The following is a 16461-nucleotide window of genomic DNA, read 5'->3' as shown; positions in this document are numbered from 1 at the left end:
TTCAAACTAGTATATCAAAGCCTACCGTTGCTCTGATTCTAAGTAGAAAAAGAAAATAATGGCTTCATGTACCATAACTCACTGGTGGGAGTTAAAGATAAGTTTCCCCTCCACACTCTAAATGTCAAAAACAAAAAGTGTTAAATTAATACCAGAGTCAATGGTAACTTTCTTCCTCATTAACAACGTAAGAGATCTGTGTACTCTTTTATCACTATTCCAAGTTTGCCGATACATTGCCAATTATTAGACTACAGCAGTAATAGCTAAGCCAGGGATTTCATTGATTTATTGATTGGGCATCCAAATATGTTTCATGAAGGTACCATATTAGAATTTACAGATTCAGGCGTCTGCTCAGTACCGGATCCTCAGAACCCAGCAAAATATCTGACATGATAAAATTTAACATACATTTGTTGATTGAAAGAAATAAAATTTCACAACTCTCTACTGAAAAAACCAATTTTCCTCATAAAATATGTGTTTTTTTGAAAAAATAGAATTATATATATACTTAAATCAGTGAATGATTGCTGATGAGATTTTATTCATATTCATAATGTAATCACCTTGAACTTTTTAAATGGTAGAGTTTTTAAAAAGGTTATAACATTTCATCTCAGGTCTTCTGATTCCTTGTAATTCACATGAATAGCATTAATACCCTTGCAGGACTGTAACAGACTATCAATTGAACTAGAAATGATTTCTTTGGAAAAATGGAAATTGAATTGTGAATTTCTGAGGACCCCAAAAGTGTTCCAAATTTAAAAGGCTAAAAATAATGTGAAAATGAGATGATGAAAGCCTAGTACATATATTAATGTTGTTGACAATGATGTTCATGACTTCACCCAGTTATCTCTTTACCAATATTCTCAGGAGAAATTCCAATCTAATCTTAGAATTAAGAGCAATTGATTCATTTTTAATTCTTAGATATTAATTGTGTAATTGAAATTTAAAAAATTATTTCTAGATCATGTTTACTAGTTATATGGGTATTATTCTCTGCATTTTAAAACTTATTTTGTGTTGTACTTTTTTCTCAACCTTGGTTTATAAAATTTTTATTTCCACTTTTATTTTATGATATATCTGTCATGTTTTATATATCCTAATAAGTCTCTTGAAATCCTTCTGGGTAAAGGCAGGGTAAAAATTAATTAAATAGTTTATTAACTTCTAGAGATACAAATTTTTCCCTCCTTAAAGATTCTATTTGTGTGAGGAAATATTTCAGAGGATTATGGCAATATTTGACATCTATGACTGTCTTGAATTTTTTCTTAATAAAAATGTTTTGTATATCCTGGAAGGAATATTAGTATTTGTTTCTTTTAATTTCCTTGAGAATGTTTATTCCTATTCCAATATAATTTAATGAAGCATCACAAAATAAAGCATAACAAAGTATATATTTTGTATACTAACTAGTGAATAACCATACAAATATTAAATTGTGAAAAAGTAATTGACATGGTGGTGGCTCAACATGCCAAGAAAGAAAAAGTAATATAAACTCAAAGCATACACATATAAGATTATTATGTTGAAATATTAAAATAGTCCACTAAATTGTGGGTACTATAATTTAGTCATGTCCTGTTAATTGCAATAAGAAAAAATAAAATTTATAAAATTAGATAATTTTATTTACCTATCTTTTTGTTAACTGTTTACTTTTTAATATCATGTTATAATCAAAATTGGCCTTTTGTTACTACAAAAGTTGTATATGTGCATTGCAGAAAGTTGGAAAACACAAAAAAACTAAAAATGTATCTTATTTAAATACCAGGGCACCATTTTCTCACCATCTAGACCATCACTACTCCTAAACCTTATTGAACATCTGTACATCCTTCCAGATATTCTCATTTACCCCGAAGTAAAGTACACACATATTTATTTCTTTTTTAAGAGATCGTTCCGTACATGCTGCTTTGTAACCTACTTTTTTTCCCGTTAACTATCTCTGCCTTTTCATAGCAATAAATTTTCATCTTATCTAATACCCAATCCATATTTAAATTTCCCCAAGTTTCTCAAAATGCACTATACACCTGATTTGTCCAGACCAGGATCTGCAATCCCCTGGTTGTTATGTACTTTAAGTCTCTTTTAATCATGCTACATTTGTTTTCACTGACCCTGACTTGTTAAAAAAAACAGAACCACTTTTCCTAAAGTTTGTTCCACCTTCTGGATTTGTCTGTAGCTTGTTTCTTAATGCCTTGTATTTCTAGTAAATTGGAATTTAAATTTAAAGGTTTGGTGGAATCAAGTTAAATAGTTTCTAGAATACACCATAGGTGATGTAACAGCATATCCAGAGATGTAATATCTGGTTGATTTAGCCTTAATTATGCTAAAATTGTTCACTAGATTAAGGTGATGACAATCTGATCCCTCCATTCTTCATCTATCTATATATGTATTTTTCCTTTAGTAACAAAAACAAGTGATTATTGTGGTTTTATTTTGGAACTATAGGAATATCCCATTTCCCATCAACAACTATAACAGCTTTAAAATAATACTTGTAACAATTGATAGTCCTTATCTGAGTCAATGCATTAGTTAGGGTTTGTAGAAAGATGATTTTCTAATTCTATTTCATCTATTTCTGTAGTAGAAATTCTTCGGTGAAATAAGCCTCTAAGTCTCTCCATCTGAGTCTGTTTAGTTACCCCGAAAAGGTAGAATAAAGGCTCAATTCTTTCCCTGTATTTACCAATTCACTAACACAAAATAAGGAGCTGGTTAATTAGTGGGATAATGTATAATTTAGTATCCAAACAGGGACAATTTGAGAGTAAAAGTGGGTGCCATTAATAATTGTCAGGATTTTCCTGGGAAAGCAAGGGGGATATTGTCAATCTTTTAGCTCAAAGAGTGACATGTATGATTTTTCAGTCTTTCATTTTTGAAAAATGAAACTTGGACTTGTAGATTTTCATCGATTCAATGAGTTTTAATCCACTGTAATTATTATGATTTTGATACTTATACTGTTCTTCTTTAAGCCGGCTCTTGTATTTTCCTGGCACAGTCCTTCAAAATTGTTTTTTTCAGTAATCTTCACGTTGAAGTAATACAGAAAAGCACAAGTTTATGGCTAGATGAATTTTCACAAAGTGAATATATCTGTATAATCAGTATCCATGTTAAAAAATAGATTATCCTTTCCTAGAAGCTCTTCCCACCCTGTCTTCTAGTCATTATCCTCACCATCCTGTGGGTAACTACTATCCTGATTTCCAAAACTGTGGATTAGTTTTGTTTGTTTTGAACTACTGTATATCTGATTCTTTGTGCCTACCTTCTTTGACTCAACATTATGTTGTGAGAGTCAAGATTCATCTATATCATTGCATGTGGTTTAGTGTGTTTATTTTCACTGCTGTACAGTATTCTATTACATATAAATATACCACAAATGTTTAATACATTTTACCGGTGATGGATATTTGGTTTGTTTCTAATTTTTAGCTATTATAAATAGTGCTGCTATGAACATGCTTGTACGTGATTTGGGAAGACACATGCACTCCTTTGTCTAATACCTAGGCATGGAACTGCTCCATCACAGGTGTGCATGTATTCAGATATAGGGGATATTGTCAAACAGTTTTCCAAAGTGCTTGCACCAATTTGCACTCCCACAGCTGTAAATGATGCTCCACATCCTTGTCAACACCTAGTATTGTCAATCTTTTTTGTTTTAGCCATTCTGGTAGATGTGTAGTGGTATCAAAAACCAAAAATCTATAGTTTTAAATTTCACCTTCCTAATAACTTATGAAGTCAAGCACATTTTTATAAGCCATTTGGAGATTCCATTTAGTGAACTTCATGTTCAGTTTCTTTGCCAATGTTTCTATTGTGTTATCTGTCTTTTTCTTATTGATTTGTAGGCATTCTTTATATATTCTTGATATGATTCCTTTGTCACATATATATATTAAAAATATCTCTCTTAGCTTGTGGGTTGCATTTTCTATTAATGCTATTTTCTGATATATATAAAATGATATTTTCTGATGAAGAGAAGTTATTTTTAATGTAGTCCAGTTTGTCTCTTTTTTTCCTCTATGGTTATCATTGTTTGTGTTTTGATTAAGAAATTTTTGTCTACCCCAAATCATGATGATATTCTCCTTTTTCTTCTAAATTAATGATCCCTTGTATTTTCTTTTGTGCAAACTTTAAGTATAACTTACATACAGAAAACTGTACAAATCATAAATGTATAATGTGATAATTTTTTACAAACTGAATGCACTATGTAATGAGCATCCAGATCAAAAAACAGTACTCTATCAGAACTCCAGAGTTATTTTTAACACACTTCCTAGATGATTCCTCTCAGCTTTCACAGCCCCACTTAACTGACCCAAGTTTAAAAATAAGTTTTAGAAAAATACCAGGGTCAGGATGATTTTCATACAAGGGGACTGGAGAGTACAATTGTACAGCTTTGCAATTACGCCCTTCACCATAATTTTCTTATTTACATATTGTAAACTTTAAAGTTTTCAGATATACTGGTATTAATGACTAATTTATAGTTCATAAACAAATGTATTATTAAAAGCAATTGGTTGACTACACATACACACACACGTATCTATGATACTTATTGGGATTAAAATCAGTTGGGGCAATTAGAGTATAATGTTGAAGAGTATTTCTTTGGTCGCCAGAGTTTAACTCCTCTGAACATAGATTTTACTTCATGGGTGCTTGGGATGTCAGCAAGACTTAATTTTTCATTTTGTTTGAAAGCATTGACAACTATTCCTTTTTAAGTACAGTAGGTACTCTATCACTTTCTCACTTTGGGAATCAAGTTTGCTGCTCAATTTAAATATGAATTCACAGGCTTTTGAATAAATTTATTTTAAAAAACAAGACGAATAATTTCCATAAACAGCATTTTATTTGCAGATTAAATGGTCATGGAAAAACATGTTATACAAATCCCCGTGAGTAGTTCAATTAGCTTTAACAAATTTCTTGTAAAAATAGTGATACTTTGATTAGCATTTGTCCCCAGAAAACTGAAGTGAGGTCCTGAAAAAGTAGTTGTAAGATTTATTTTTAATTTGACAAATACTCAAACCAGTAAATTTTAAAATAATTGACTTCTTTTCAGTTTCTCTTCATAAAAAAATTAGAAAATATGTAAACATATAAAATATAGAAAGAAATGAAGAGGGTGAGAGTATTCTAGAGAATTCTTTAATAATGCAAAATATTGTAAAAAAAATCTATAGAAAGAAAATATCTAGATTATTACTCTATTTACTAATTAGCCTTCCACAGTGACATTTATTGGTTTAATTATTCACATCATCTTACCTTTATTTAGCCCTTACTTTAGAGAGAAGTAATCATAGAAATGGGAGTCTAAATACACCACAGAGTATCTTAACTGATTCTTTCCATAGAAAAAGAACTAGAAATACACACACACACAAAACACACACACACAAAGTGGTAATCAGTAATATATTCTTCCAATTTTTTTAAAACCTAAAAGAAAAATTTTAAAGTTAGAAAGGAATCACTACAATAATGATTTAGAAGCATAGAGTAATAATGATTTAGGCCTAGAATGAATTTTTGAGGTAATCTCGTTTAAGTTCTTCATTCTACAAATGCGCTTACTGTTTCAAATCATTCTGATAATAACATGATAGGAACAGTATAGAGGATTTAAAAAAAATAATTGATGTCACACACCACTAGACATAGTATTATTCATTAGACATAGCTGATCAACAGTTGATCAACTTTTTTTATAATCACTAATTGTTTTAATATTTATTTCTGCAGATGGAAATTGTTTTCTGCTTTTAGTCCCATGCTATGGTGTAGCACCAACTTCAAAACATATATTAATGAGCTTCTCAAAGTGTGTTATACCTGCTACCAATAGTATTTGAAATATATTTAGTAGTACATTGAATTTTTATTTTATAGCCATCTATTTATTTTCACGTGGATTTGAGAAAGCACCAGTTTTCCCCTTAATGATACTTTAAAGTTTCAATTTAACATACATTGGAGTTTGAAACTGAGTTGATTTAAAAATATATTAAATAAAAATAAATAAAAATGTTTTTCAGGTATATAAAAAATGAGAAAGTCTGTATTTGATTGACTGAATTTTGGTATACAATGCATTAATCAATGTGGTATTCTTAAAATAAAATGCACTCTAAGCAAAAGGTATAATAGTTTATTAAATTTCATTGCTCATGCAAAGTAGAGCCACAAGCTAGGATTAGAGTCAGTAGGCAAACAAGGGACACACACTCAAATTCAACATATAGGCTTTCTCCAGAGGCAAAAAATAAGAATATTTATTTATTTATTTGCTTATTTAAAACAGATCTCAAAAATAGTATCATTTCACTCATAAATACTTCATTATATGTGTCTAACAGATAAGGACTTTTTAACAATATAACCACAATACCATTATCACAGTCAACAACATTAATAATTAACAATTTCTTAATACCGATTTTAACAGTGTCTATTTTGTTTCACTTTTCTGAAAGACATCATTTTCAATTAGATCCAAAATTTAAGATTCAAAGTTGTACACACTTTGCAGTTGATATGACTCTTAAGTAAAATACTGTAATTTAAATTTCTATAATCTCTATTTGAATCAGAGTTGAGGAGACTTTTGAAAAATGCAAAGTACTGTAAGGTTTCCTTTGCAAAAACTCAACTGCTTCCACAAAACTGACAGGTTAGATGTTTGTTGATAATATTTAGGGGGGAAAAAAGAAAAACTGGAGTTGAAAAGGAAAATGGTAGTTTAAAAGAAGGAAAGGGAATGCTTTTGTGATACTGCCTTCCAACAGATAAAAGGAGATGAAACAGACTTAGGCCTTTAACTGTCTTCCCAAGTTTGCTGGGTTGGATACAAGTAGAAAACTGGAGAGGAATTATCAAACTTTTCTGTTATTTTCTAAATTAAGTTTTTGTATTAAAGCTAATTTTGCAACGCTAAGCCTATGTAGCCCAGAGAATTGGAGGAAGCAGTAGAGAGATGATCTAGTTGCAAATTGTAGTTTCTTTTTACTAAATTAAAGCAAACTTTATACAATGCCTTTGTTTTCTAAAGCTATTGAATTGGAAAGTATTGATCAGAGGAGGAAATCAGAGGAGGATTCTATTTTATTGAAGAAGAGAAAAGCTTTAAGTTTAGTAAATAAAAACAAAATAACCTAATTTGGTTAATACAGTAGAAAATGAAGCAGTTAGTAAACCTTGTCAAAAACAGAGAAAATAAAGAAGAGAGAAATTAAGGAAAAAATGCATTATTGGAAAATAAAACTTGGGGAACTAAAAACACAGTGGAGGCTTAATCTCACGGAGTTAATGTTCCAGTAATGCCTGTTCTGAGCATATGTCAATTCTTGTTGCCTTCTCAATGGAATCCTCTCCTTATACTAATAAAATTTTAGTTAAAAAATATATTTATAAAGTAAACCAACACTTTTCTAAAGCCTTACGCAGTTTAGTTCTGGTCCCAAATATGTATACCCCAAATAAAAACCAAAACCTGCAGTTACACACACTCGCTGTTTTTAGTGACCATCTACTGTTACTTGAGTGTGTCCCTTGGGTGACTGCCCCTTAAAGTTAGCAGCTTATCAAAGCATTTCTTTCAACTGCATATTCTCCTTTAAAAAATTTCTGACATCTCCTTAGCACCCCAGTAATGTTTTGGCATCCCATCCCTTCCAACTGGATCCCATCCTTCCAAGTTGGACCCCATCCCATCCAACTCTCCTCATACAGCATTGATCTATTTTGTTGGCCATGTCACAGGTGACAAGCATTCCACATGATATCAAGAATGCATGCGATCATCCACTGATTATTTAAAATAAATCTTTAGGCTTTCCTACTTTGTGTCTCTCAATATTCTTCAAGAAAAGAATAATAGCTCCAGTTCTTCTAAATCTAGAAAGAAATTAGTCAGTGATACCCAAGACTCTCTAAAAATTTACCCAGATTTAGACACATAGAAGAGAGAATAGTCTGAATTGATACATGACTTCAGTTTTCACATCTGATATAAAAAATAAAAAATGACTATTTATTAAATATATAGAAATATATAATTATATTAATTACCAGAGCAAGGGAAATTCTCTTAGTTTTGCTTATTGCATCCCATAAACAGATTTTCCAAAGAGGAAATCCTCCTCCAATAAACATGATAATAACACTAAGAAACCTGCATTCACTGATAATTTCGGTGCTTCTGAGCAATACCATTTTTCATCATTAATATAAAAATCTGACAACTTGGTTGATATATACCATTTGCTTCATGAGTCAGATAGTAGGAGTAAACTGGCATAATTTTAGAAGGAAATAATAACTATTTTCCAAATATGCATAAGTTACATTTTGTTTATCACCAAATCTATTCCATTTTGTAAAGTGATATTACTATTAGCTAATTTTCCCAGAACTACATTTAGGAAAAGAACAAACGTTATACTATTTTCCAAGATCTAGTATTAAGTAGGAAAAACAAGTCCGTATAAAGTTTATATTTTGTACAAAACCACAAAGCAAAATGAATTTAAAAGTAAAAGATTCCTTTGGAGTGTATATTCTATTTCCTTTCTTTGTTCTGATTTAAAAAAATCATTCTCTCTTGAAAGTGGGGTCTCATAGCCAACACATTTTCATTGTCTCATTTTCTCTTATACAATCCTGAAGTATTTGACATTTTGCCTTAAATATAATATTCTGGTTGAGTTTCATTTCATTGTCCACATGAATGCTATTCAGTCCTAACCTAGCTCTATTTCATTTCCGTGAAAAATACTGAATTTTAAAGTTGTCTTTTATAAAAATTGTGCTCCTAAAACAAATGAAACAAATCTGGAACAACAAAACTGAAAATTAAAGGGGAATTTGTGACCAGGAAAAAAGAAATCGGCTAGACCTATAGGGTCAGTGCTGTAGACGTTACATACCACGTGAGCATTGTATACACAAATTATCCGCCTTTGCAGGCAACTCATACTGACAGGTCTCATCCTTGGATGTAGAAATGTATTTCAAATTTTCTAGACTCTCTATCTCACCCGATGCTCAGCTTCATTGGGAGCAATATGAGCTAAAGTTCTAGATTCCTCTTTGCATATTTGAACCTCATCATCATTCCATTCTGCTAGGGTCTGTCAAAAATCTATTATCAATAGTAACCCAGCTTTACGGTTTCATTTAGCCATTAAATCAAACCTAGCTAATGGATTAAAATCATAGATAGGCTTTAACGCCCTCTGCTGGATGTTCAAAGAAAAAGCTACACCCTTGAGCAGTAAGAAAAACCACATTTAAAAAACGAATGTTCCTTAACATGGGAAGAAAAAAAATCTAGTCCTATCAGAATTAAAATCTGAGATGCCAGGTTAAATAGAATTTTAATGATTTATTGATGAACTAAGATGCAGGCAGAGATTTTCAGAGATGAGACGACAGAAAAGGAACACAGGTCTATCTTTTGAAATTTCTTTTTTAAATATCACGATAATCATATCATCCAAATGAGTTTTATTATTTTATTATTTGCAGTAGTTTTCAGCGGACCGTAAAGAGCACTTACTAAAGAACTTCTAAGTCTCTAGAGGTCAGGGCAAAGCGGTGGAAACTCTAGTATCATTAAAATACTACTACGTTTGTTGAAGAAATATGTCCAGAACTTTGTACAATAACTGACATATAATAGTCATTCAGTTAAGTATTTCCTAGACATAAGATGAAAACGTAATCTGTGATATTTGAGAAAAGTTTCTATGAAAACAAACTTTCTACCAGCCCTACCCACCTGCCTATACCCTATCCCCACACTTCCTCCCTCAACCCCCAAAATAAACCAACCAACCACACGCTAAGCATGTGGTTTGGTTAGACTTGCACTGACACACAAACGCAAGTCACTCAAAAATAAATTCCGATAGCTTCTATCCCGACTTTTGCTGATGTCTTCAGCAAACTCCAGCTGCTGAATCATTAGCCTCATTTCCAGATGCGTTTATACTTTTCTAGGTGTTAATTATAACCAGTGCTTGTTTAGTAATTGGAATGGATTTTAACATACATAGCTCAGGATGTGAACAAAAACTTTTTCCTTAGAGTTACTTATTTGAGATAAACATAATTATATCCACATTATCTGATGTTTATTTTTAGAGCCTCTTTTGAAGATAGGATATCATAGTGGAAAAATACCTAGAATAAGAATTGAAAGGTCAAAATGTCTAGTCTCTAGTTTTGTCTCTCAGACTAATTAGCTATGCATCTTGGGTGAGTCAATTACCCTTCCAGAAACCCCACATTTTCTCATCTGTTAAATGAAGGCAGTGATATGTGTATATATATTTTTTCTTTTGTGTTTATTCTTTTAAACAGAAGTTTGTCGAGATTTTCAATTATAAAAGTAAGGCATGCAGATTATTGTACAATTAGAAAATCCAGAAACATGAATAAAAAATAAAATTACCTGTAGTCCTATCACCTAAAGACATTTATGTTTAACATTTTATTTTTCCTTATAGTAGTATGATTTCCTTTGTTTCTTGCAATTGCAAGCTCTAACTTTGGCAAACATTTATTCTGTTAACTTTATATTTCTTTTTATTAAAGTAACACAGGCATTTAGTTTTAAAAGTCAAATAGTACTATAGGTTCATGATAAAAGCCAGCACTTCTCTGCTCTACCTAATCCTACATAGCATTATCTCCAAGTCCTATTTCTTGAGGCAAAAATTTTCAACTCCTCTAGCGTTTTGCCTCAGATATTTATGACCTAATTTTCAAATAATGTACTTTACCATTACTTCTTCATTTTTCTTTTAATTTTAGATATTGTTCACTGAATTCCCACAATCTGAGACTAAGATTGAGCTTTCCTATTATAACCTGCCACCTTCCCTCAGACCCCTGTCCCCCTCTGCCTAACTTGTCCATATCAAAAACTCCCACTTTAAAATTCAATATCCGTTATTTACATTATTCATAGCTTAACTATTTTGGGGGGGTTAAATCAACTTTTGTGTTTCATAGATTTATAATTGCCTTGTTTTTTCAGTTTCTTCATTTTTCATTTACCAGTCATTAATCTATCACCACATGTTCATTACGTATTTTTCCTTAATCATCCCTTTTACCCTCCTACAGCTATTTGTTCTGATTGGAACTGGCTCTGCTCTGGGTTGCTCCAATGCTACCTTTCTGTAGGTCAAGTTCATCATCATTTCCAGAATGCTCTTCACCTCCGCTGCCTCTAATTCTTGGGCATTTCTGCATTGCTACAGCGTGAATTTGCTTGATTATTCTCAATTTCTTCCCTGAAGACACTTAGCAAAGTGGAGAAACCTGAAACCCTGGTTAATTATGATTTATCCATCTCGTACATCTTTCCATGTACGAGATGGATAAATATCTTGTTGCTAATTTTCTTTGTCATCTTCTTGCTACTCTCTTTGCGCTTGTGAATTAAAAACACTTTTACTCATTTATTGTAATCTTAGCAGATTTCAGAAGGGAGTGGAGATGTTCAGGCTACCACATAGAACTTGAAGTTAGGAATAACCAGTTTACCAAATTCTCATGAGAATAAAATCTGGAAGCAGTTTGTACACCCTAAAGCTCCCCACAAACATATATCAGGGATTATTTGAGTACATTAACACAAGCTTCTTCAGACCTCTTTTATCAGTGGATACTAATGAGTTTTTTTTTTTTTTTTTTGAGGAAGATCAGCCCTGAGCTAACATCCGATGCCAATCTTCCTCTTTTTGCCAAGGAAGATTGGCCCTGGGCTAACGTCTGTGTCCATCTTCCTCGACTTGATATGGGACGCCGCTACAACATGGCTTGACAAGCAGTGTGTCGGTGCGCGCCCGGGGAACCAAACCTGTGAACCCTGGGTGGCTGCAGTGGAGCGCGCGCACTTAACCACTTTCGCCACCAGGCCGCCCCCAGCCCCGAGATTATTTTAACAGTACTAACTCAGCTGTCCCTGGCTCCTACACACACTCACATTCATAAGGCCTCACCCCATCAAATTCCCATCTAGTTATTTTTGGGACTTTCCAGAACTAGGAACATTATTTACAAAATTTGTTTGAATACATGCTAAGTACCAGACTGCTTTAGATGTTCAGGATATAAATCAGTGGATAACACAAAGATCCCTCCCCTCATGGATTTACATTCTAACAAGGGAAGACAAGTATTAGATTATAAATAGAATTCAGCTATGTAGTATAGTAGAAGGTGGTAAGCGCTATGGAAAAAGGAAAAGCGTATCTGAGACAAGGAGGGGGAAGTGCCAGGGTTAGGAGAGGTTGCAATGTTTTTTTTGTGTGTGTGTGAGGAAGATCAGCCCTGAGCTAATATCAGGTGCCAGTCCTCCTCTTTTTGCTGAGGAAGACTGGCCCTGGGCTAACATCCATGCCTATGTTCCTCCACTTTATACGGGACTCAGCCACAGCATGGCTTGACAAGCAGTGCACCCGTGCGCCCAGGATCCGAACCTGTGAACCCGAGGCCGCAGAAGCAGAGCATGTGAACTTAACTGTTACGCCACTGGGCCAGCCCCCGAGAGGTTGCAATTTAAAGCAGGGTAATCAGGGTGGGCTTCATTGAGAAGGTGACTTCCGAACAAAGAGTTCAAAGAGGTGGAGGGGTGAAATAATGTTGATATCTGGGGGATCAGTGTTGCAGGTAAAAGGAACAGCAAGTGCTAAGGCCCAAAAGGGCAGATGGGGGTAGGATAACACCTGGTCACTTTGAGGACACTGTTCCTGAAGCAAATAAATAGGGGTGAGAGTCATAAGAAAGGAGACCTGAGAAGGGTACTGATCCTACAGGGCCGTGTGTCAAGGACTTGGGTGTTTTCTCTGAGTGAGATGGAGTTTCATTAAGGGATATGATTCTCCTTGTGTTTTAAGAAGATTACTCTACCTATTGTGTTGGAAATAGAATATAGGAGGTCAAAGCTGGGAGCAAATGGACCAGTTTAGATGTTCTTGCAGTAATCCAGACAAGAACTGGCAATGAGTGGTTCACACCAGAGGTGTACTAAGAACTGTTTAAAATCTAGACCTATTTTGAAGGTAGAGCAAAGGCAAGCCACTTCCTGACAAAATGGATGTAAGAAGTAACACAAAGGGAGGACTCAAGGATGACTCCACACTCTTCCTTCTGAGCAACTAGAAGGTTGCTGTTGGCATCAATTGAGGTGGGGAAGATTTGGATAAACAAGTTTGGGAAAAGAAGATTAGGAGATAAGTTTGGTCATGTTAAATCTGAGAGGTATATCAGACAAACAAGTGGAGATGTCAATTGTTTTGTTAAACAAATTTGTCAGCTGAAGACTATATGGCATCTGCCATGGATTTCTTTTCCTGCCCCCCTTTCTCATGGCCGCTGAGATGGTGTCTCACTGCTACTTCTATAGTCAGAGTTCTCAAAGAGAAGTTGATATCTGTGCCAAGGGTTCTTATCATGGTTCTCCAAGAAATGCTAAGTATTGAGGCATCAGAGAAAAGCTGTGGGCTCTGGAGGCTGCATTCACCCACATAAAATGGAAGCCTTCTCCTTTTCTTGTGATGTTACACATGCTCTGTTGCTTAAGTAGTTTCCTTCATCTTTTTCTTTTTCTTTCTTTTTTTTTTTTGTGAGGGAGATCAGCCCTGAGCTAACATCCGTGCTAATCCTCCTCTTTTTTTTTGCTGAGGAAGACCAGCTCTGAGCTAACATCAATTGCCAATCCTTCTCCTTTTATTCCCCAAAGCCCCCCAGTAGAGAGTTGTACGTCATAGTTGCACATCCTTCTAGTTGCTGTATGTGGGACGTGGCCTCAGCATGGCCGGAGAAGCAGCGTGTCGGTGCGCGCCCGGGATCTGAACCCGGGCTGCCAGTAGCAGAGCGCGTGCACTTAACCGCTAAGCCACTGGGCTGGCCCAGTCTCCTTCATCTTTTATCTATACTTTCGCCCTTCTCAGATTGAGATATACACCTCCTTGGACTGACATTTGTAATCTTCCTCTTCATTCATCCCTCATCCTTCAAGTGTTGCTTCTTCCTACTCTCTTCCCTCACCCTAACTCAAATATTCTCTTTCTAGCTCTGAGTCTGGACATGTCTGAATCTCTGCTTGGGACACTGTTAAATTATGATAATTTTTTGTTGACTCCATACTAGGGGAGAAGTCAGATTAAAAGGGAGATATTGAGTCAGAGAAAGCTGTGATGCGTGCTGGAATAGAATCCTAAACTTAATGGAGACTACTCCTGGCACTAACTGCTGCCTCTTTGAGTACTATGGAGGAACACTAACTTGGTTACATAGCACAAATTGTACAGCAGTGATACATTAAGTGTCGACTAACTTACCACTGAAACATCTCCCTGACCAAAATTCTTTCCTAACGTTCCTTCTTCTTTCATCTATTTGTCCTTTTTCAGACAATATTAATTGATCTCTGGGAATTCCACTAAATGAAACAATTGTTCCTAAATTTGATGTTTTGGAATTAAAAATATTTCTTATATTTTTGTTACTGAGCAAGGGCTTGCTACCCGATGCACATAAAAGCTGATACTATGGCACTGGCTTTTGAGAAAAGAAAGAGCTTTATTGCGAGGTCACCTGACAAGGAGACAGGAGGCAAGGCTCTCAAATCTGTCTCCCTGATCCAAGGTTGGGGTGAAATTTAAGGAGTTAGGAGATACTAAACTGAAGCTGGGCCCATGCAAGCTGATTGGCTGGTAATCAAGCTACTTGGGCTGCTTGAAGCCGGATTTTCCTTAGTGAAGGACTTCTCACTTTGTAAAGGACTCCAGTGGTAATATTTCTGAAGGTTCTTGGTTCCAGGGTCATCCAGGGGCTATGGGTTCCCACCTGGCACATGCACAGTGCTATCTCTGTCCTTGAGCAAAGTTTGATTAAAATAACCTGTTTTCAAGAAGCAAAACTAATTTAAGCTGGTCAATGTTTTATGTGCTGTTTCATTTTCAATTGATGATCCAGATCTAAAATCGGCTTGATTTCAGAATTTCTTCATATGGAGGTGGGGGGCCTAAAGTGCCAAAACATGAAACAGGATACAGTTCAGGGTTCTGAGTTTGAAGGTGAATTCCAATAGGTGGATTCACAGCTGCTTCTGTCCCTGGAAAGAGAAAGATGGGGACTTGTAATCTTTCATTGTTTGTTAGTGCCCTTGAGTGGATTCTGACTCCTAGCGACCCTGTGTACAGCAGAGCAGAATCCTGCCTGGACTTTTTGCACCATCCTCTCATCTTCTGGCACTATATTGGACAATGCTCAGTTGCTATTCATAGGGTTTTCAGGTGATGGACAGGTGACCCTGCTGGTATTTGAAATACCAGTAACATAGCTTTCAGCATCATAGCAACATGCAGCCACCACAGTGTGACAACCAACAGATGGGTGGTGGTGTTCCCTGCCCAGGAAAAGAACCCTGGGCCATGGTGGTGAGAGCGCTGAATCTTAACCACCAGACCACCAGGACTGGCTGTAATCTTTCTAGTCAGGATAAAACAGAAGTATGTGAACTATCTAATAAAATCGAGCATTTCTTGGATCACTGGAGCAACAGAAAACTATTTATACCCTTGAGAAAAAATTTACAACCATTTTGCTCTCCGCAGTGATGGTAGTCTCCATAGCAAGAAAATTTGCTCTCATGAACTGATTATATCATCATTGACTAACCCATCATGAAGTATTTACAATTTAGCAGCTGAAACTAGAAGGAATACCCTTTTTGGTAGATCAGAAGACAAGATTCCCATAAACACTAATGGCATTTTAGCTAATTCTCCCATCATGGGAAATGCAAGTCTCACTAGAAACATTAAAATATCGCTTCTGAACTTCATTATTTTATATTTATGCTCTGCAAATTGCAACTAATGCAATTAAGTACTTTAAACATTTCTCTATGATGAATAGTAAAAATGTTAAGCTGTGAAAAGTTTGCAATTAAAGTATACACACACAATAAAGAAAAGGCATCTCAAATTTTAAATTCTGAAATCAAAGTTCTTGACTTTTAGATTATGCACGGTACAAGCCATTAAATATTAAAAATAAGCATTTTCTTCTTCAAATTGGTCATGTTGAGAGACTATGCACTTATTCCAATATCTCTTTTGGAAATCTTCTATCGTATTTCCTTGAAAGACTGTTCAGTCACACAGGAAATCAATAGTAATATTTTATAACAGTTTCTCTCTTTGTATTTTTTCCTTTTTTTCACCTGGGTCTTTAGCTGTCTGGGAATGATTTGATTGCTTCTTTCCAAAAAATAGTAACAACATAAATTCTCCTGTAAAGAGGAAACTAGAAGAAACTCACGCTAAATCTGGCACT

General features: G+C 34.6%; 1 protein-coding gene across 14 annotated transcripts in view; it reads right to left on the bottom strand.

Annotated features, from left to right (window-relative positions):
- Positions 1-9896: 9896 nt before the first annotated feature.
- The window catches only part of TMEM207 (transmembrane protein 207), a 44214-nt gene continuing 37649 nt past the window's right edge, over positions 9897-16461 (bottom strand). For 13 of the 14 annotated variants that reach the window (XM_087439859.1, XM_087439848.1, XM_087439847.1 and 10 more), the window contains one exon: positions 9897-15235. In XM_087439859.1, the coding sequence (XP_087295985.1) occupies positions 15099-15235 (137 nt within the window). In that variant the 3' untranslated portion in view covers positions 9897-15098. The remainder of the gene's footprint in view (positions 15236-16461) is intronic. The other variant, XR_015554453.1, reaches the window with a different exon arrangement.

This window comes from Ceratotherium simum, chromosome 15 (genome assembly GCF_057802395.1).
Source record: "Ceratotherium simum simum isolate JZ-2026a chromosome 15, ASM5780239v1, whole genome shotgun sequence".
Lineage (NCBI taxonomy): Eukaryota > Metazoa > Chordata > Mammalia > Perissodactyla > Rhinocerotidae > Ceratotherium > Ceratotherium simum.
This window is presented reverse-complemented; position numbering and strand designations above follow the sequence as displayed.